This window comes from Macrosteles quadrilineatus, unplaced genomic scaffold (genome assembly GCF_028750875.1).
Source record: "Macrosteles quadrilineatus isolate MER2022 unplaced genomic scaffold, UCM_ALF_1.0 Scaffold_7__1_contigs__length_78375512, whole genome shotgun sequence".
Classification (NCBI taxonomy): domain Eukaryota; kingdom Metazoa; phylum Arthropoda; class Insecta; order Hemiptera; family Cicadellidae; genus Macrosteles; species Macrosteles quadrilineatus.
The window spans coordinates 54,140,572-54,162,659 of NW_026542600.1; the positions used below are offsets into that span (position 1 = coordinate 54,140,572).

Below are 22,088 nucleotides of genomic sequence, written 5' to 3' on the forward strand. Positions count from 1 at the left end.
CTATTTGGTTACTCTGTAATTGGCTGCCCAGCCTGGTGAAATAGGTTTCCCTTCATACTGATCTGTGTATAAATTATTTGTAAGTTCCTTCTGGGTGTGATAAACTGTCCATTTTTAACCTTTGGCTACTAATCTTTTCTTTCCAATGGCAAGGCGACATTTTAGCGACGCAAGCGATCCCTAGTTGGCTTTGTTGAAACTCCCATGTGACATACAACAACACCATGCCAGAGTGAACTTCATAAATGTGTAGAGAAATGTTCATAAATGTTCATAAATAGGTAGAAAGTGATTATATTATTATACCTCTAAGTCGCGAGAAAACTGTGTAATGTAAAACATTTACATTACATTATTTATGGGGTGAGTATAGCAGACTCTTAAACTATGCATGTAATAGGATATTATGTTACCAGCCTGGTAAGTGGTGTTTTACCGTGCTCGCACAACAGTTCACTCGGTTACGCCTCGCGCGGGATTTTTGTACAAGTAGGAGATTACCAGGCGAGTAATGTACGATACTTTACATCATAATACACAGAATAATTAGTTCATTTTAAATGCCTTACTCAATTTATTTAGGACATAACATAAATTATAATATTTTTATATTACAGAAAATAAAATAGGCCGTTGCAGTTAGCTGTTTATTTCATCAGCTGACTAAGTGCACGGTAAAATTACATAACGTTATTTTTCTGTGTTTAGGCACGGTAAAGGGTAAATTTCCAGCCTATCAATACGGATGGAAAAGTACTTGTTTCTGTGTAGTATGATGTAAAAAACATTTTTTAGAAAAATGCATCTGTAGTTACATTGCCTGTAGGTGTACTTTGTATTAATTTTTTACTTCGTTTCAGGAATGAAAATTACTGTTTTTCAGTAACACATCTGTAACATTTTCCCCTGGCCAAAAACAGGTTACTGCATCCTGTTGTCTAAGCAACGTTTCTGAGGATCCGTTTTTAGCGTAATTGGCATTCATGTTAGCCAAAGTTTGTTCTCGTCAGCCTGATTGAGTCCTGGTCATTCCACCCTTGACATTATCCAGGAGGTGATAGAAGTGGTGTGAAGAGCAGATGGTCATAGCCACTGGTTGTGGCTCATTGTCAACCTCGCCACGCTTCACAAGTAGAATGCTTTTAACTTCGCTAGGTGAAGTGATTGAGCATACATTCCACGTACCTCCCTACCTCCTCAGAATGATCAGAACAGATTGTGTCCTGCTGTATGACACCAGTCAAGGTCAGCAGCGAGCCTCTTAGCGTAAATAAAAACATAAAACTAAATTTTATGTTTTTAGTGTCCAAAAAGGGGAAAACCAATTATTATCCTATAAAACCCCCCATAAACCCCCGTTCCCAAAGTTCAATCATACTGTTTCGCGAACTCAAACAGACGGTGTTTTTGGCCTCTGGGGACCTCAAAACAAAAACGTAATCGGTAATCGGTCCTGGGTCCAAGTCTTGCTATGAGACCAATGGTAATAGCTTATTCCCTACTTGGCAAACTCGCTAAAAGGCAAAACAAACCATTCTTTTGCCTATTAAGTAGGCTTATTATTTAATGAAGTGTAGATTATCAATACAAATATGCAACAAAGAAGCACCTTGCGGGATTGCATTCATTAATACTTTAAAACCTAAGCCCGAGAATAGCTTGAATTAGTTTGTTGAATCTCACTTGCGAGTGCTAATGTGCTTATAGCGGTACTTGTCATGTTCGGCCGACGGTAGCATAGTAGCTCAGTTGAATATGGCGTTGCATTGATGAGTGTAGCGTTGAGGTCTTTCTATGTGCGCGGGTTCAAATCCCTATGTGCAATCCATATCAAGCTCAGTAATGAGTAGATTAGCTGGTAGGAAAGGCCCACCTTAAATCAACGGTTTGGGAGGAAGTTGACAGCATTATTGAGTTTAATAGGATTGCACACAAAACTTTTTTTACTTCTTTTTACATTGGTATAGAGGAGTAATACACCGATTTTTCATTTTTGCTTTTATTCTAATTAAATATGGTCATATCTTGTATAAATATATTATAAAAGACATAAAATGACATAACCAGAGCCGGTTTAACCCATATGCGAACTACGCGGTCGCATATGGCGCCACGAAAAAGTGGCGCCAACGGGACACATTTTTTTTTTCAGAAGACAAAATTGGAAACAAATTTACTGACAAGTGAGCAATTTTTCAAGCATCCAAAGAACCACACCAAAAGGCATTTATTCTGTTTTGTACCAACAGCAATAGAAAAATGCGTATACTTATACAACACTTCAACTCAAGGACTCGAGTATATCTAGTGCGGCCTTGACTCAAGGCATTGATTTGCACTATTTGTGATTTTGCACTCGGCAGCATACAGCTCGGCGCCTGTGGGTTTCATTTCATGACTCATGCTAGTCATGTTCGAGATAAGCGTGCAGCGCCACTTGTCACAACAAGAAACTTCCCCCTCCCTTCTTCCCCTGATCACTTTCCCCTGTTTTTCATTGTAATATGCTTTATAAAAACTTATATCGTATCCAAGTTATCCTGTAAAAATTGATTTCACATTTAGAAATAAATTGTTAACTTTGGGTTTTGCTAAAGTGTATATGATGAGTAACTTCTTGATCAGCATCGTACGTGTTATTAAATTTACGGAAAGTTATTTACTTTCCGTATATGATGAGTAAAAGTGTAACAATTTTGAATTTCTGTGAGTAATAAACAGTAGTTGAAATTAGTTATTTGTGTAACTAGTGGTGACAGTGGCACTTTGCTGCACACGAGAGCAATCGGAATGATCTTGAGTGCAGCAAAGGCCTTTTTCACTCGCGTTACACATTATATTTTTCCTACAGTCACTATAAAGCATATAAATAATTAGTCTTTCAAACACTATACAACACGTTTTTAGGTTCAGCTGGCAACACAAATGGTGCCCTAGAGAAAGTAGTACCCGCAGCTCGTATCACTCCGCTATTTTTCCTCGGCAAGAAATGTGCTCCGCGTTTTGAGAATATAGTTCCGTATGTTTTTGTAATTTGAAGTGGTTTCCGCGCCTAAAAAAATGCTTTAAAGGTATTTTCTTGTTTATTAAGATCGTAGGAATGTTTTAAAAACGTTTAAAAGAAAAGTCCAGAAAGTTCAGAAATACCGAAACCATAAACACGAAATCACACAGAGGTAAAAATTCACAAATATGGTTAAGTTATGTTCATGGGGGGTGTGGTGGGGGGGGATTCTAGGTGGCGCTGATTCGGGTGTTCACTTATCTCTGAAAAATTCCAAGAACCGGCCCTGAACATAACCTAAACAAATAACAGAGAAATGTAAAAAATAGGCTTATATGGCTTATATAGTGTTTAGTTATTTCAAATCCCACGCAACAAATTTAAAACAGTGCAACAATGATTAAGTAGGTTTTCGTCAGAACTAGTGGATTTTTTTAGAAGTGACAATTAACAGTCCTGCTCAGTGTTTTCCCAGCAAAGGTTTTTACCAAAATAACAGGGTAAAAATTTTAATTTACTTTTTTTAGTTGTAAGAAGTTATTATATAAAACACTAAAAGTTTTCAAAATTGCACAAAACTCTTAGGAATTGATAATGATTAATTCTTATCCAGAGGTTAAAATAGTAAAATTCAAAAGTTTAAAATAACAAGATTGCTATAAGAATTTTACATTTCACTTTGTTTCATTCCAAAATGGTTGGCACCATCTAGCAGATAAGCCAAATTATATCAGGTAAGAGGTCTTGACTCAGTGGCACTCAAAGGGTTATTTTAATCTTTATTTATTATTAATATCACACAGATGTTCAAGCTCAATTTTGATTCCCCACAGCTTTTTTTACTTTGTGAATCAGTTTTAGTATAAGATTGTTTTGCTTTAGTTCCTGTTCCGGGAAAAGTTGGAGGGAGCAGAAGAAGCTCAGCTTCTCGGAAAAAACCTTATGAGCTGGACACCTATGGACTGGTCCCACTACCCGCGAAAGTATGCTATTACTGTAAGAAGTAAGTTATTCCACACAACTAAATTGATTGTATACATAGATTTTTATTTACCCTAACGCATAAGCGATGCCAATGTGTGTAGAAGGAGTTACCACAAGTCACAAAAATAATTAAATCTAAGGCTTACCTTACGATCCAATTTACTTTATAGCGGAGACCTAAGTTTCTACGTCGAAACGTCGTCAGTCCTTTGTCTCATAGGTTAGCTAAACTTTTTGTTTGCCATCTCTTACTTGAGATATTGTGGGGGGTTTTTTTAAATGCGGGCATGTACTTACTGCTAATTTTATTGTAACGGAAATAATTGTGTATCTTCTTAATATATTATTGTTCATGCACAGTTAGAAATTCTCCATTTTTACACTTAAAAGAGACAAAACAATATGCATTACTTTAAAAATCTTATAGAAGACTTAACTGTTGCATGTTATAAAGCAATGTAATTACCATACAAATGCTTTTTCTTTGACTTTTTAAATGTCTAGCCATTACTGATGCTCATTACAAAAACATTTCTGTGTTTTAGTCATGTAACCAATAGGAGACACACATAAGTACTAAATGATCATTAAATAATTAGTGAAACGAAGACAAGAACTTAACATTGCGGCCCAGTGGTGAGTCGGCTACATGCTGGCTAAGAGCTCTTTCTCTCTCTCCCTTGGTCTGTCTCGTACATTAGGGATATATGATAACTATCAGTCTGCCCACGGCCGGGCTCCAATAACCATCTATCTAAAAGATTTTCGAATATTTGTAATCTACAAGGTTAGGGATGATAAAATTATTCGGTAACTTTTAAAACCGTCTTTGAAGGAGGATTAGAGTCATGAAGCTTGTTTTGACTTAATCAATTGAGGTCTTGTAAATTTATCCCGGCCATAACTGAATTTAAATATATTCTATTTACTTATTTATTTTGTAGATGAAAGAATGTCTACACTCATTGGACCAAACCACAGACCACATTTAATAAATGTAGCATTAGCTTTAAAAATAACCTGGTTTTTGTGACCAATTTGTTTTTTGCGATGAATACTGTTAATTCTCTAATATTGCTTATCGACTGAATGTTGATGTCACAAGAATTACTTCCGAACTTTGAAATCACAGTATAAAGCAATTAATTTACATCATGTGGACTTTGCCCCGATTATAAAAACTATACATCGTGAGAAAATACTATTCTTTTATAAAATTAAACGTTTGTTAATTGCATGAGTTTGATATTTCTAAATTCTTATACACCTGCAAAGTCGGATTCCTTTTTGAACTAACTTTGTGGGCTAGAACAGTGATGAAAATCTAGAAATAGAAATGCTTAAGTTTGAAATGTGATTAAATGTGTTGATTTTCAGAAGCTGTGCAAAGGGAATACTCCTAGCGTGTGACTATTGTCCGCTACTCTATCATTTAGACTGTCTCGACCCACCTCTAACTTTCGTGCCAACTGGAATTTGGATGTGTCCTAACCATCCCCAACATTTAATTGTGAGTTGGTTGCCATCAGATCTGTTGTCAGTTTATAATTGTAAAACAGAAACAGTTTACAGGGTTGGTACGGTCAGGGAAAGCCTGGAAAAGTCAGGGAATTTTGTTGGTCTAAGTCAGGGAATTAGGAAAAAAATCTGGAATTTCTCCTGAAAGACTACCCTTTTACAGATATGCTACATTTTGCTCTAAACATGTTTTTGTCAGGGTGATGACTAATGGCAAAAAGAAAGACATAAACAATGATGCTAATTTTTATATCGATAGTTATTTATCGTTACAGGGTGAAGAATCAATATGTTTATAGTTTGAAACAAGTTTTGTATTTGGGAGTGATTTGATGCTCGTTCACTCAGCACCAGTATTTGTATGCGATCTGGTGAATGGAGGAAGTCAGTGGGTGCGTTCAAAGCAAGCTGAGCGGTCATTCACCTGCCACCAAACCTAGGCTTGGATTTTAGTAAGCGAGCTATTCGATCACCCTCTGATCACTGGCTTTTAACGTACCCAGTACCGCAATGTGTGGAAGGATAGGCCTACATTCATCGTTTCGATTTCAAAACGACACTGAATACAATTCCTCATTGAATTTATACCAATACTGATTAAACCTTTGATAAATCTAAAAAAACTTACATCACTTGTAGGAGTATTTAAAAAATATTTATCCTGTGAATTGAAACAGTTAATAGTTTAGTTTGGTACTACTTTTTGTTTCCAGTACAAGCATGATAGTTATTTTTCAAACATCACTATAAACCAAATTATAAGTATCGATATCTATCAGTATCGGAAGCATCGCATCGTATGTCTGTCAGTGTCAAGGCCAAGTAGAACATAATAGAGGTTAGTTGGTACTCTTACTTTTCCAGACGTTTAATTCTTTTCTCATTGACTTTAAAAGTGAGACATGGAGTGATTTTACTTTAAATAACTTAAATAACTATTAAATCTCAAATAAGTTAAACATTTACATTTTTCTAATATTTCTTGATTTTGATTAGTCAATATCAACTTACGTATACCTGGAAAATGTATAATATCAGTCTGGAAAACCTGGAAAAGTCAGGAAATTTTATTTTCCAAATTTAGTACTAACCCTGGTTTAGTATTTCTTGCTATAGTATGTCTTTTAAGATATACGGTAAAACCTCACTAACTTGACACCCGGTAGCTCGACAGTCAACAGCTGACAAGGTGCACGCAGAAAAAAGCAATTCCTCAGAACATTTAGTTAGTTGTTAAATATTCAACTCTTCTTTGAAGATTGTTTTTTCAGTATCTACAAATACTAACACAAGTTATAAATAGGCCTATATGTAAAAATTAGTCAGTTATGAGGCTCTTTCAAAGTACCTGGTTTGTATGTGAATATAACGTTTTGAATTAGAGGTGGGTATTTGAGTGTTGAATAATTACTTGTTTTTTTTTTAGTTTTTGGAATTACTTGACTTTTGACAAATACTCAGGTTAAAGTCGAGTAGTTCAAACAACTCAAAAAACAAGCCAAGCAACTTGGTTGTGATAATTAATATATTTCCTCAGGGTATACAAATATATTTCTCTTGATGCAATATTTCAAAACTGATTGTAAAATGGATTCAATATATTTTTAAATCAATTTATAGTAAAATGATGCAACATTTCTTTTACCGGTAGAATACCAAATTCAACATTGTCAAATACTTATTTATAGTTTTCAAACCAGGAAAATATTTAAGGGTCAACATCCATTTTGAATTCAACAAAATGTAAAATTTTTTAATCTACATTGAATGTTATAGGACGAAGTACTTTGGAATGGGACAGGATTTTCAGAAAGAGTCGCACTGTGGGAGAAATATGGAAACAATCAAGTTGACGAACATAAAGTGAAGATTGACTTTTTGAGGAAAGTCCACTCACGAAAATATCATCCGTTCCGTGTCAAAACCAACAACACCTTGTCCATTCAGGTACATAAAACTTTGATAGCCTAACTTTCAAAATATTTAATAATTTTTTTAGCTTGTTTTTAATGAATTTTACTGTGTTGATCTGCTGCGTTCGGCAACTCCTTACCAGTAATTGCTAGTTTGATTCCGACCACCTGTCTTATCTAATCACTGTAGTCCACTTTGGCTCGACCAAGTTGACTAAACTGTATTTATAGTTTACTATGTTTAGATTATTGTACGGACCAGTAGGTCAATGGGGCATCTAGATGAAAATTACATAAACCTGTGTTCAAGGTTTTTCATATCTTGACCTTTTTACGTTCTCCCCCTATACATAGTAAAACCTCTTTATATATATATTATATTATATATTCTAATAAAATCTCCATTTTTATAAAAAACATATGGAGAAAGTATTGTTTTTGTCAAAATTTTCGAGTTTGAGTTTTAAGTGGATATATCCGTTTTGGGTACCCCTGAACCCAAAAAAGTGGTTTTCGAGGTGAGTGTGTGTGTGTGGATGTGTACAGAGCTACAGACCACACCTGTAGTCCGGTTTTGATGAAATTTGGAATGTAGCTACTAATCTATGGTATCTCCCAAGTGTGTTTTAAATTTTTTCAAAATTTTGATTTGTAATGGTGATTTTCCCCCCAAAAAAACCATAAAAAACGTAAAAATCAGATTTTCTCAAAAATGCCTCGAACAATTTTGATAAAAATGTAGTAGGCCTATGTTATAGTCCTTTAGACTCTGAACAAAATGGTACAAATCCCATTTACGTAAAAATTACGGTTAAAAAGTTATTGTTATTTTCTCATTAAAAAATCCCATAAAATAACAAAAAATCGGATTTTGGAAAAAAAGCTGGTTTTGATTAAAATTAATGTGTTATGGTCCTTATAATTTTAAACAAAATAATGCAACCCCCTATTGCTGTGAAAATTAGAGTTCAAAAGTTATTGCAACTTTTGTGATTTTTCCCTACAAAATTATCATAGTTACTCCCACCCCATGATAATGGTTGTTGACAAGCTTATGGGAGAAAGTATGTGTCAGATTGCTGATACCGTTTGTTTTATATACTTGCTGTGTTTTTGTGTTTGCTGTTGTGTTGTTATGTGTACTTGCTGTTTGTGTACTTGTGTTGTTTTATATATTTGTTGTATAATAACCTCATCTTCTACGCCTGATTTTTTTAGCCTATATTTTTATTAAAAAATATTAAGTAATCATAAAAAAAAAACATTTTTCTTTGGTTTTAGGTTCCAGAATATGTAAAGGAGGCTTACAAAAATCCAATGCCGAAAGAGTTTTCACCTAGAGATCTATTAAGAGCCTCCATAATTTATCAAAGAGAAGTCGAAAACATGAAAATTGAAAAAAAGAAAAAGGAGCATCTTGCCACCCCTGAAGAGCAGGAGTTGGTAAGAACCTCTGACCATGAATTATTGTTTGAATCCTTGCAGGTTGCTTTCCGTCCGTCGTAAATGACTCAATATCACATGGGTTATCGAAAATTATTGATGTCTCCATCGAGCTCCTGTCGCAGCCATTGAGCTAGTTCAAATATGAGAGACCAAGTTAGCTTTCCTTACTTCATTCACTACTGTTATAGCCAGTTCCCGCACTTGTGGGACGATTAGTCTGGTCATAGTACTAAACAAATGTGAAAGAAAATTGATGTTCCTGCCAAAATCAATTCTCGTTCTGTGATTACTTTTCCGTGGTCTGAGTCGTGAACCACTACTGTAGTCCATCACCTATTGTAGTCGTTCACGTACATGAATGCCTACTGTGTTCCTTGCTTTACCTACTACTATTCTAGCTGGTTCCCAGCAATATATAGGACAATAACCCCTTTCATAGTAGCCTATTTAAAAAAAAAACTGAAAGAAAATTAACGTGCCCGCCAAGTACAGGGTGATAACCGGCATTCATGCCTACTGTGTTCCTTGCTTTACCTACTACTATTCTAGCTGGTTCCCAGCAATATATAGGACAATAACCGCTTTCATAGTACGGTAGCCTATTTAAAAAAAAAAACTGAAAGAAAATGAACGTGCCCGCCAAGTACAGGGTGATAACCGGCAGAAACAGGACGTTTTTATTTTTAAATAAGCATTACTAAATTTTGTTGTTGTCAATTATAACTTTTATTACATTATAATGTTCGTAAACTCAACCATTTAAGAAAGAACACTATTTACCAATCATAGTTGGCTATGGCTACACTTGTCAAATGCCCACTTTCATTCATGCAGATTTCTATAATTTTCTTAAATTCTTTTGTTACATGTCTCAGAATTTCACGACCACCAAAGTCGTCACTTCCTGGTTGATTGCGTCCTTAAGATCCATTACAGTTCGGGGTTTATAAGCAGACTCAAAATTTAAGAACACCCCAATGAAAAAATTCACAAACGCTCAAATCTGGTGACCTTATAGCCACAAAATATCATGAAAAAGTGAAATAACCCTTCCTCTAAACATAATATACACCACGGTCATTGAATCCTGCACAGTGATTTATTTAGTTGGAAATAAACATATGTATCGTTCATCAAACGTTGCTACGTCACTTACATAAAAAAAGTGCTAGAGCATATCAACACTTAGAAAATTTGTTTTAACCAAAGCTTGACAAACGGTTTCAATATTTACAGCGTCCTAACAGTATTTGTCGGCCAAGCCTTCTTTTTTCTTTAGAATCGTATTTTGGATGGAAATGATTACCTAGCGTCTAAGATGAGAGGGAACTAACAAAAATTTGCTACACTACTGTGATAGGTTCGCCATTTAGTACTCATCAAAGGCAAACGTACGGTTTTACCGTCTAATGCTCAATTGCTTTTAAAATGGCATAACATACAGCAAAGAATGACAAAAGAATGAAAAGCAAAGTTATTGACCTCCCTCCTCATGAGTCATGACAATAACTGTCATGCGTTTACTATCTGTTTGAAAAACGTTTTTGTTCTTGTCGGTCATCCTGTATAATTCTTGTTGTGTGATTATAATTCGATGATCTCAGTACATTGCCAGTTTACGAATAAGAGTAAAATGTTTGGAAAATGTGTGCAAAGGGTGACGGGAGGTTGAAGGTGGTCTTAAGCATTTGCACGATGTTTTACATGGTGTAGACTGACTGATGTTGTTTATTAGTATCATTTGCCCAAAGTTAGAGGATTTCTGCTTGAGGATCGTTGTGTGATTGAACAAGGGAGGTTATCAAGTTCAATCGTTGTAACGATATGAAAAGAGATGAATACATACATGCTGCCTGCCTTGTTTTGCGAATATGTAAGGGCTTCTACACTCCCCAAGCCATTAAAGCACATAATCTCTGATACACATCTGTCTACTGGCAACAGAACACCAGGGATTGACACCTTCCCTACTGAACAAGATTCATACTAGGCGGGTGTGTCAATTTTCTCACAACGTTTTTTACTATAACGAGACTAATCGTTCCGTAAAGGTGAGAACCAGAATAGTAGTGAATTAAGTAAGGAACACGTTTGTTTTGGTTTTCAACTAGCTAGCTTGATTGTGACGGAAGCTCGATAAAGACCTTAATTTACAAACAACCATCTAATATATAGAGCGTTATCTCTTGTCACGATGTTCTGTACAACATATTTTTGTTCCAGTTGGCTTCAAAGTGTTGAGCAGACACAAATTATTTGTATAAACTCGCCACAATGTATGTTTATTGTTTATTTGCATTTACACATAATTTCATTGTTATTTCTTGTATACAATACTTAAATACTTTCTTATTAAATGGCGACCATACAAAGTAGGTATTTTAAGCCAAGTATGAATGGAGATAATTGTAGGATGAGTGGCGCGATCTTGTAGTCTTGTTAGTGACTAAGGCCGACATTCCTTAGAAACAGCTGTTAATAGCCCATACAGCTAATGGCAACCTAAGGGACCTACAGTTTATTGTGGAATCCGAACCACATTTTTGCCTTGGTATATACGAATTGGTTTAATTATCAGGATAGTACTGCGGATAGTTGTAGTACTCACTCGTGTGGACGTTAATCCACACCAGGGAGTATCACATCCACAGTACATGCCTATAAATATCCACAATTCGCGACCTCCTAGTAGCTGGATTACAGGACGACGCCACCCGTTCCAGTCATATAATACATATAATGCACATCATTTCATTGTTGTTATTTCTTATATACGATACATGTAATGTCGCTATTTCTGAATAAAATTTATTAGATTTGTTTCAAACCTTAGAGACACTGAACAGCCGATAGTGTTATAAAAATAAAACTTCCATGAAATTCATCTGTTTTGCATTTAATTTTTCTTATAAATTATTTTATTATCAATTAACTATGTAGTTGCTTTGTATTAGGTTTGTTTTTTGCGCTCAATGAGTAGGAACTAGGCAGGACAGCTAACTAATGTCAACTTCTGCTTCTGGGCTTTCCTACTTTAGGAGAAAACTATTTAAAAACTAAACTACTGTAGTGTAATAGGCTTGATCTTCCATAGAACGGAACAAATGAGGATCGAACAATTTTCTTTCCAAGCACTTTCAAGCTATCTTTTCACATGGTATAATTTTACTTTTAATATTATAAATAAAATGTCTCTATTTGCAAGATATGCTATTGCAACTATAACATCACCATAATAATTAAAAGTACAATTTTACAGGCAATAAATATGGCTATACAAATGAACTTGGATGCCCTTGTCAACCTACGGAAAAATGAAAAAAGTAAAAAAGCTACATCAACAAGTAGCAAAGAGACTCTAGAATCCAGAAATGGTCTGGAAGAACCATGCGAGAAAATGATCAATGGAAATGACAAAACTTACCAGGAGGATGCTGCTACAACTGATCAAAAAACTTCTCTTAGACAAATAAAAGATCCGGTACTCCTTCTAGACGAACTCACCGCCTTTGTTAACAATGAACTCAAGACTTATGGTGATCATAATGGCGAGATAGATACAAGCTCAGAGATAGATGAGTACAGGTTGGACCAAATAAACTACGAAAAACTGTGAGTAACATATTAAGCATCTTTCCAATGTCAAATAGGTATATGTCAATGCGAGTAAATCTCAATCATCCGATTATTTGTTTGTTGCTTCAGAAATATTAATTATTTGTTAAAACTTTTTAAACTTTAAAATAAAGATTGAGAGGAAAAAAAAAAACAAACAACAACAACAAAAAAACATTATCTCTATCGATTGTTCTATGTTTGTTTTCTGTTACTTTAATTTGCATTTGATTTATTAAATTGTTATTTTCAGCAACTCCATCAAAGTTGAGAAAGCAAAGTGTAAAGCTGATAAAAAGGATGAAAATGAAACCACAAAAAGTAATGGTAAGTTACAGAGTTTTTTTTTATCTCTTCACATTTAAAACTACACAAATTTCAAATCTGCAAGTGTCAGTACCATCTTTTCATAGTCGTTACTGCCACAGCATCACAAATTCTTGACAATATACCAATAAAATAATATTATCGTTATATAAAATAACATGATATAAAAATAATATTAATTTTGTTTATTGCCTTCCAGATCTTTTATAATTTTTATCTACAAGAGGCTAAATTAATTATGTTACTGTCCAAGCAATCCTGAAATAGTTTGCTAGTGACCGGTTTCGACATCTAACTTATGGTGTCATTTTCAAGTGGAAAGACAAACATTATTCACTCGTAGGAGGTTGTCATAATTATTATAAAACACACACTGTTATAAAATGATATGTTGTATCTACCAGTTGTGTAACTTAAAATTATGCATAGGAATCGTACCTTTGGTAAAATGAACACGGCTTCAATTTCAAATTTTAAAGTAAGTTCCTTTAACACAATTGGTGTTGTGAAACGAATCGTTAATCTCTTGATTATATTCTTTCAGCTCAAGAAAGAAGTACCCCCGAAGAATCTGCTAGTATTAAAAATGTTAAAGAGCCAAAAGAGAAACAAGATAACAAAGAAAATCTAGAGTCAAGAGATGATCTAGACAAGCTTGGTATGCTTACAATTTCTCTACTTGTGTTGTTTATGATTTGTGTTCGCTACTAATTATTTGTGACTGAAATTGATATTAAATCAAGTCCATACAAATAATGCCGATAATTTTTTGGGATTTTCTAGCTATAATTGGAAGACAAAAATAATGATATAGCCTAAGTGGTATATAATGGAATAACAAATATAATGGAATAACAAAAAGATGAAAGGGGGAGATGCAGTTTTTAACGTTTAACCTCCACTTTCATTATACAAGTTGTCCTGCTAAATGCAGACCCAGATTGCACATTTTTGCATCCAAACTATTCAAACGAATCACGAAAAAGTTTGCAAGACGCCCAGTATGTATCAAAATAATTAAATAACTTCTGCTTAAAATTACAGTATCAAAATAAAAGTAAAAATCTCAACTTTTGATAGGAGAGGTTATGAAATTGATTTTCATCAACAGCAGCAGTTTGTTAATGCAGTTCTTGCTTTACATAGTTTTTTTTTTTTGTTTTTGGGACTAATTTACCATAGTGAGAAAGCTTGTACAAATGTAAACATCAGAAAGTAGGTCCTGTTTGAAATAATTTGGCCTAATGTTTTTCTCACCCAAATATGAAATAAATTAAAACCCATTATGAGAAATAAACCTAAAAAAGTGAAAGTACAAAGTGAATACAGTGGACAGGTTACACATAATCATAACCATAATCCATTGATCCACACATGAAAACAGGGGTTTTATTTTTTCTTTTTTAATTTTCATTAAAATATTAGCTCTTTGTTTCTTTCCCTCTTGAAATTTAACTCATTTCAAGAGTTGTGATATTCATAAACTAGCTGCTTAGGAAAGACTTGTTTTCAAGAGAATAGAAAATAAGAATAGGCAACTAAACAAACACATTCCAGGACACTCATTATGGCCTCATTTTATAATGCCAAGAGTTTGGCTGACACAAATTAATAGTCAATAAATATTTAAAGGAGGTAAACGCTTGTGGAATTGGTAATTAAAAACTGTACCATCCTCCCTATATTTTATTCTGTATTTGCAGCTGTAGAAGACTACGAGGAGATCATAGAATCCTTGGACATTAAGGTCTTAAAGTATCTAGCTGCAAAACAGCTTAGACAGCAGCTCAACGATAGTAAAGAAGATTCCTCCAAGATCTCAGTCGACGATTCCTCCAAGATGTCAGTCGACGATTCCTCAAAGATCTCCGAGAAGAAAGGAGATAATTCCTCAAAGATCTCCATCGATGATTCATCAAAGATCTCCGTAATCACAAATGGTACCGCTGAGATGGAAATTGAAGAAGGGCCAAAGACAAATGAAAAGCCTGTTGAGTCGACATCAAACATCCCTGGCCATAACAAAGCTGCTGAGGTGAACCTGTCCCAGGAGACTCTTAGGCCACGACTCCCGCTAGACATTCTCCTGACGGATCGTCCAAGGAATATCAACTTAGAAGTAAGTTCACCAACTTGAAACTTGATGGAATAGTAACACCAATAATTAGAGTTTAAAAAATAGTGTGATCACAATTAGCTACCATAGCTGTATAAAAAAATACATGTAGGCCTACATCATTGAAATGTATCCATAAAAATCTGTTTATTTTTCTTCAACATCTTGATATGATTTTGCCGCCCATAAATATATTCGTAGAAATATAGAAACCCAAAATTATGTATTTTGCAAAAATTCATTTGCCTAAAGCACTGAAGGTTTATAGTTAGCACGATAACACGGGTGAAAAAGGTCAATTTTTATAAAATTGTGTACATAAGTGTAAACCTATGTATATTAACACGTTCCCTGCGGCCCACCAATGGCAGGCGTAGCCTCGGTGTGGTAGAGAGTTGAGCAAACCCTTTTAGCTTGAAAATATTTCAGTCTGACGAATAGCAAATGTCGTGCAGTGATGTGCTGTGTTATGACGAAAGTCATCGTAGTTTGCTGAAACATTCAATAGCAGCACTGTCTGGAACTATTCGGTCCCTTTGTATTGCCAATTGAAGGGAGAAAGACGGAACAACAAGTTGATTTCTAAGCTTGTCAGAAGGGGATTTTACAGGGAAATATACTACCAGCCTACACCACAATAAAGCAGCACCCATTCCTAGCTAAACGCAGACATATAAATGTCCATTATTTCCGATGTACTGCTGCGGAGAAATTAAATGGAATCGATGCCGGCACTCACAGGTGAGAGTTCAGAGTGGCAGAAAGGAACTAGAGCACTCACTGGTGAGTGGCCCTCAACGTGTTAAACGGATTCCCAAACCAGCTTGATCAAACTATGAGAATTGGAGTATATTAGGCGAAAAAGGGGTTTATTTGCATTTATGATTGTTTAACCATTTCCCAGCTTGTAATAAATTGTGTTTTTGTATTTCTAGGCACGTATTAGATCCAGAACGCAGGGTGTGCTTCTTACTCTCCCTCACCTCAACTTTAAAGTAGAGGTGCCTTCAAATGGAAATCATGTGGTGATAGGAAAAGGTACTGATCATAGAGAATTTTTCAACAAAAACTTACCAACAACCTAGTTTTTAGTGAGTGAATAGGTAATATTTTCAAGTCCCCAAAGGCTAACATATCGCTCATCAAGAGTTGTATGACAGCCAACATATCGGCCCTCAAGGGTTATGTAACAAAAACTACATGATTCTATTTGGGCTCGAGTAACTCAATGAAAATAGCCAAAAACTGGGCCAGGTATGTGCTTCAACCTGGGAGAAAAGTTTTGTTTTCAGTTTATCACGATTATCAGTGTGGTAGACAAAATAGTCTGATCAGTAGCCAGATGGTCAAGAGAGCTATCTTCCGAGCTAGGAAACATCACTAAAGTCAAAAGTTTTAATGGGACACAAGTTCTAGAATGCAAGTTTGAGATCTCGCCTGTGTTTCAGAGCCCATGCATAATAAACAGCGAATACATAGTTAAAGTACTGTAGTAGTAGTATTGGCTAAAACTAATATTAGATAAAGAAGTTTAAACGAGGGTTGTCTGTAAATTAAGCTCTTCATCCAGCTCTCGCCATAGTCAATTATACAATAAAAGGTTAAATTACCTGTGTCCGCCAGTCGATCCTTATGTGCTGTGTCCTATTACAGGAGATGCATTTCGGCAGAATAAATTGCCATCATCAGTCCTAATATAAGATCTTGATCTTCCCCATTGGGTGCGTCTTGAAGTTTTGAAACATGTACACGAACTTTACACTTTTATACATTACGAATAAAACAACAAACAAATACACAGTAGGCCTACTTTTATTTTAGTTAATACGGACATGTAGATGCGCGTCGGTCGTGTGTCGAGTCGATAGGTAGGCCTACCGTGTATTTGTTTGTTTTATTCGTAATGTATATAAGTCTAAAGTTGGTGTACGTGTTTCAAAACTTCAAGACGCACCCAATGGGGAAGATCAAGATCTTATATTAGGACTGATGATGGCAATTTATTCTGCCAAAATGCATCTCCTGTAATAGGACACAGCACATAAGGATCGACTGGCGGACACAGGTAATTTAACCTTTTATTGTTTGTCATACCGATCCGGAACAACAACAAACAACATAAAATGAAATAGTCAATTAGGTTAGCTCAAATCTGAAATCAATGCTGTGTTCCTCCCTTCATCTACTACTACTACTCCAGCCCGTTCCCACCCCCATGGCAAGATTAGTCTTGTCTTTGTATCCAAAAACGTTGTAAATGATACAAGATACAAGAACTTTATTGTTAGTCAAATACATAATGTGGTAAATTAGTATCTCCTAACTCACCAATTAATCCTAAATCTAAACTTAAACAATAAAATCAACACCACCAAATATGGAATAGTTCAGTGATTACAGTTGTCTGTTAAAAGAGGGTAAATTCCTCTTGATTACTGTTACCAGTTGACAGAAGTGTCTAAAATAAGCTTTGAAGAAAATCCATTAGTGTCTTAGTGAGTTTGCAAAAGGCCGAAAACATTTGCTTAACGGGGGTATTAGCAGCAAGTGTTCATCAGTTCGCATTAAGACAGATGGAATCTGAGGAAACGTTCTTACTGATTGGTGTGTTTCAGACTTCCAAGGCTGTCTGTAGCCCCTATTAGTTCACCAATCTTTCTCGCTCAATCATACAAAAACCCTTGTATATCTGATTTTAGAATAGTTTAAATAGAAAGATTTAAAATATAACATTTTAGTTTTTTAACCTTTACTGCTGTGCAAATAATTTCATTCTATTTCAGATTATCGTCTCGCTAACCCCCTCTTTCTGTCTCTTGCTGGATCGAGTTGTACGCGTATATCTAATGCGCATGCTTCAGTATTTTTCTGTAAGGTAAGTTATGACTAATAGTTGAAGATGACTTTCAGTTTGAAAATTGTTTATTGAAATTTAAAATATCTTAGTAACAAATCTATCGAAACATAGTGTAATTTAATTATTTTCCCAAATAAATATAAACTCGGAGACTGAAGTTTTACCATTATTAAGAATAGCATTTTTTATGGTTTTGCTTTCTTTTATGCTCGTCTGGTGGTATTGAAATGCAAAAACATATAATTAAATTATTTTTTTATTATATTAGAAGTGAAACTTATTCTTACAATGCCTTTTAAACACAGAGTGTAATTTTTTTCAGAACACAAGGAAATACTGGCTTAAAAACTACAGCCATTTTGGCACTGTGGTCGATCACATCATGTGTGGCTTAAACATGAAACCAAACAGAAAGTCGGAAGAACCTAGCGAATTGAGGAAGGAAGTTGAGGCCATCAAGAGTATTAGAAATAAACGGAAGGCTTTAGCGACGCAGATAAAGCCGGTGAACATCCACGTACCAGAAGATGTTGCTGTACCCTCAACATCTACTGCCAACCCTACGACAGTTGTAAGTAGACAATATATTTATTTTAAAAACAAAGTATTGAAAATTCCGATAGACTTCTTCTAATCTGTAGACTCGGTTGTCAAGGAAATCATATCCTGTCACAGAGTACTCTGGCAAAAGGTTTTCTAAACTTGGCCAACTTGGATTTTATTTTAGACAGTGGCAGTACAGTTTTTGGTGTTTAAATCATTCCTGGACAGGTGGGTTACTTGGCCTAGACCAGTAAGAAATTTGGTAAATGGACTTACTAATAACATTCTGGTATTCTATATCTGTCCAGGAGAGCTGTGATAAATCTAGTTGTCTGTATCGTCTACAAGAGACTTGTTACTGAGGCACTGCAGTATTTAAAAGAAAAACTGAAAGCGAGGTCAGCCGTGAGAGGGTGGAGAACTAGACAGGACTTTTTGCTTGACATACCAAGGGTTGTTCTTGAGGCTGGTAGAAGGGGGTTTTCTTACTACGGGCCGGCTCAGTACAATGTACACTTCCTTGTACACTAAAAGCACTGTCTTACAAAAAATTTAAAACTCACCTAAAGAATTCGTAATTAAATCTTATTTGTTTGGTAGTGTTAAGAATTTTTGTTTGGCTAAGTCCTGACTTGAGTCAATTTGTAAAACAGTACTGACACTGAAATTCGCTCATGAATAAAGACGTTATTTATTTTTATTTATTTATTTTGTTTTCTACTTTTTGAACAGATACAAGCTAATGTTATAATAGACGGGTTGTTTTAATGGGTGCAAGGCCCGCTGTATACTTTTCCAAAGAAACAAACCTGTTCAACTGGGACTTGTTAATTTTGACTCGTGATATGTTAATTCAAAGAGGAGTAAGGAACAGAGGATACACTCCATGGTACACTGCAGTGGTGTCTAGCACTAGTGCTGGTAACAACACCCCCTCACCCTCGTGTACTACAACGCTCACTATGTAGGAAGACACTCTGTGTCCTGTGCGATAGGAATTTCCACACAGTACTAGCCATTCGGGCTCTTCCTTGCTCGTCACAAGTATATTTCCGCACAACATACAGGAAGAAAGCACACGGTTGTCCCATAAGCGTATCCTTATGTTTAAATATCACACTATTCCCATGTCTACTGGTCTCATATTTTCCCAGAGCTATCAACATCTATGTAACTGATTCCTTGTAATAGTTTATCTTTATTTCACAGCCTCGACAGTGTAAATGCTTCATATACCAGCCACAGGCAGGTTACGAAGGTATGATCGCCTTGACACATGGATGCTGCATAAAAATAGGATGCGTGGAACTCACATTTATGTACCTGAACCAAGTAGACCAAGTTCCTTCAAATGGTGGGCCGCCCGCTAAAAAGAGAAAGCTTGAATAAAGTCTTCATATTGTTTAGAAAAGACTAGCACACAATTGTGCCTTACAAAGTTCATTTTGCCTATTTGGAGGACAGTTTTTTACCTTAGAACTTTGATGTGTTGTAATTTTTATTGCCTCTATGAGGAGTATTTGTAAACATTGTTTTATTAGTGGAGGATTGTGTATAGATGATTTCCAAGAGACAATTTTTTACCTCAACTGTATTTTATTAGATATCTCAAAACACTGTACGTGTACACTTTCTGTATGTTTACAGAACTCGTGTTTTTTAAATCCTCCATTAGTTTTATGTGTTAAGTTTTTACCTGCTAACCCATTTGCGTCTTATGTACATAAACACTAAACAGTTGTTTTTAATGGAAGATATTTTGACTTGAGTCAGTCTAAACTTTATTTTAATTTTGTTGTTCGAAGTATAAATGAATGAAATCTTCATTCCAGCAAGGCAAATGACAAAATTGCACAAAACACACTTATTCAAAAGTATACCTCTGCAAAAGTATTAGACGTTGTAAAACTGTTTTAAATAAACGGATAAGAGATTAAATACTCACCACGCTGATGGTTAAAGTAAAGAAAAGCTTTTTAATTGGACCCAAATCTAACACTTGCATAACAAAATACAAAGATTAATGTCAAGAACAACAGTTCCCCAAAATCGAGGGATTTGAATTGGTTGTATAAGTTAGTGCCAACTTAACTACTGTATTAAAAAAAATAATTTCACTCGGGAACAATAATGTTCAATTATTTATTTAGATGTTTCAAATTTCACAGAAGTAAATGGGTTAGCACAGTTTCATGTTACTTAGGTTTTTATGTTGTATCATATTTTTTTACTTAGTGGTTCCCAACCCTTTCTTCACATTACTTGATTTTTTAGTTTGTTTTACATATCACATTTAAATTTTTGTAAATTTAAAGGGAAACAGTTCAAATAGAAAAATTTAGTTTTAAGGGTAAATTTTGCAATATTGAAAAAGTACAAAAATTAATAAAAACTTGTAAAATGTTAGCAATAAACCACACTGCCGCTATAATGTAAAAAACAATCCATCTAGTTCTGAAGAAAAACTAAATTTCTAAGAAGTGAGGTTGTAGTTAGCAATCAAACGTTTGCACAAGTTGGGAACCGCTGGAGAAACAAATTAATTTGGAGTTTACACTACCTTTTAGTTTAAACAGTTTCTTACCTATTTTACCAGTTTTCCTTGCAATTTGTTTTTGTGCAAAGGTGAATTAAAGATCAATGAACATATGTTTGTTTTGTTCTCAAGTGCAGTGTAAAAGCTAATGTTTGACTATGAACTGTCAACTTAAGCAGCTTTATAAAAATTGTCTCTATTGCTGTACAAATTATATTTATTTAATGTTACTGTTAAGTTTTGTGATATTTTTATAAATATTAGAAATTTGTCAGTCCGGTTTTTGAATAGTCCTACGTCTTGGACTGTTAATGCTAGATATTACGCATTATGCTTCCTTTATAAGATACAATATCAGGACTCTTGACTTACTATTGCTCGCCTCAAACTTATAATGTCAATCAAACCTACTCAGTATTCAATGATTCAAGTTTTGCAGTAATTCTCACCTACCATAAGTCCCCTAGGTATCGAGAATTACATTTTTTTACCTAACTTTTCTTATACAATTTAAGTTTCAGTTAAATTTTAATTTATTACTTTCTGTTTGGCATTGATCATTGTTCTATCTGTTCTGTTTTTATCGTTTGATTCCTCATACTGTTTTAAGCGATTTCCACAATCATCCTGAAAATCACTCAAAAGGATCAATTTACAAATTGCAACATTGTTTCCAATGTTATTACTCTATGCCCCCATTAATTAACGAAAGATCTTCCCATTTTTATTATAATGTGTTGTAAACTAGGGTATATTGAGAATCTATAATCTTATTTATTATAATTGGTATTTCGTGTCTATACACGAAAACAAGCATAGGCTGTGATGTATCAATTAAGTAATTTAAATGTAAATTAAGAGCGTACATACAACAGTCAAGTGAATGCTTGATTGAGGGTATATAGATTTTGTCTAGACCAAATATTAACTACCCAGCCGTTTTGATAACATCAAAATTATTTTTTCAATTCACAATCTGCATGAAATGCAACATAATGCAACATATAGAAGAAGTAAAAACAATCAAATTCCTAGAACTTATTATTTAATAGACCAAAAATTAAATTTCAACTCACATATTGAGCATTTATGTAAAAAAACTTTCCTAAATTATTTTTATACTAAGAAGATTGTCTATGTTCTGTAGTGAAGACGCATTACTCACTGTATATCATTCGCTAATTATTTCCAATATTAGATATGCAATACCTATATGGGGCTCAACTTCA

At 34.7% G+C, this 22,088-nt stretch overlaps 1 protein-coding gene across 1 annotated transcript; it reads left to right on the forward strand.

Annotated features, from left to right (window-relative positions):
- Positions 1-1,079: 1,079 nt before the first annotated feature.
- On the forward strand, positions 1,080-22,088 carry LOC128998994 (uncharacterized). The gene is made up of 13 exons (XM_054425350.1): positions 1,080-1,245; positions 3,887-4,007; positions 5,366-5,498; positions 7,283-7,453; positions 8,701-8,862; positions 12,125-12,477; positions 12,734-12,807; positions 13,352-13,465; positions 14,511-14,926; positions 15,859-15,961; positions 17,707-17,798; positions 18,103-18,351; positions 19,533-22,088. The coding sequence occupies exons 1-13, from the start codon at positions 1,080-1,082 to the stop codon at positions 19,710-19,712; spliced, it is 2,334 nt and encodes a 777-aa protein (XP_054281325.1). The 3' UTR covers positions 19,713-22,088.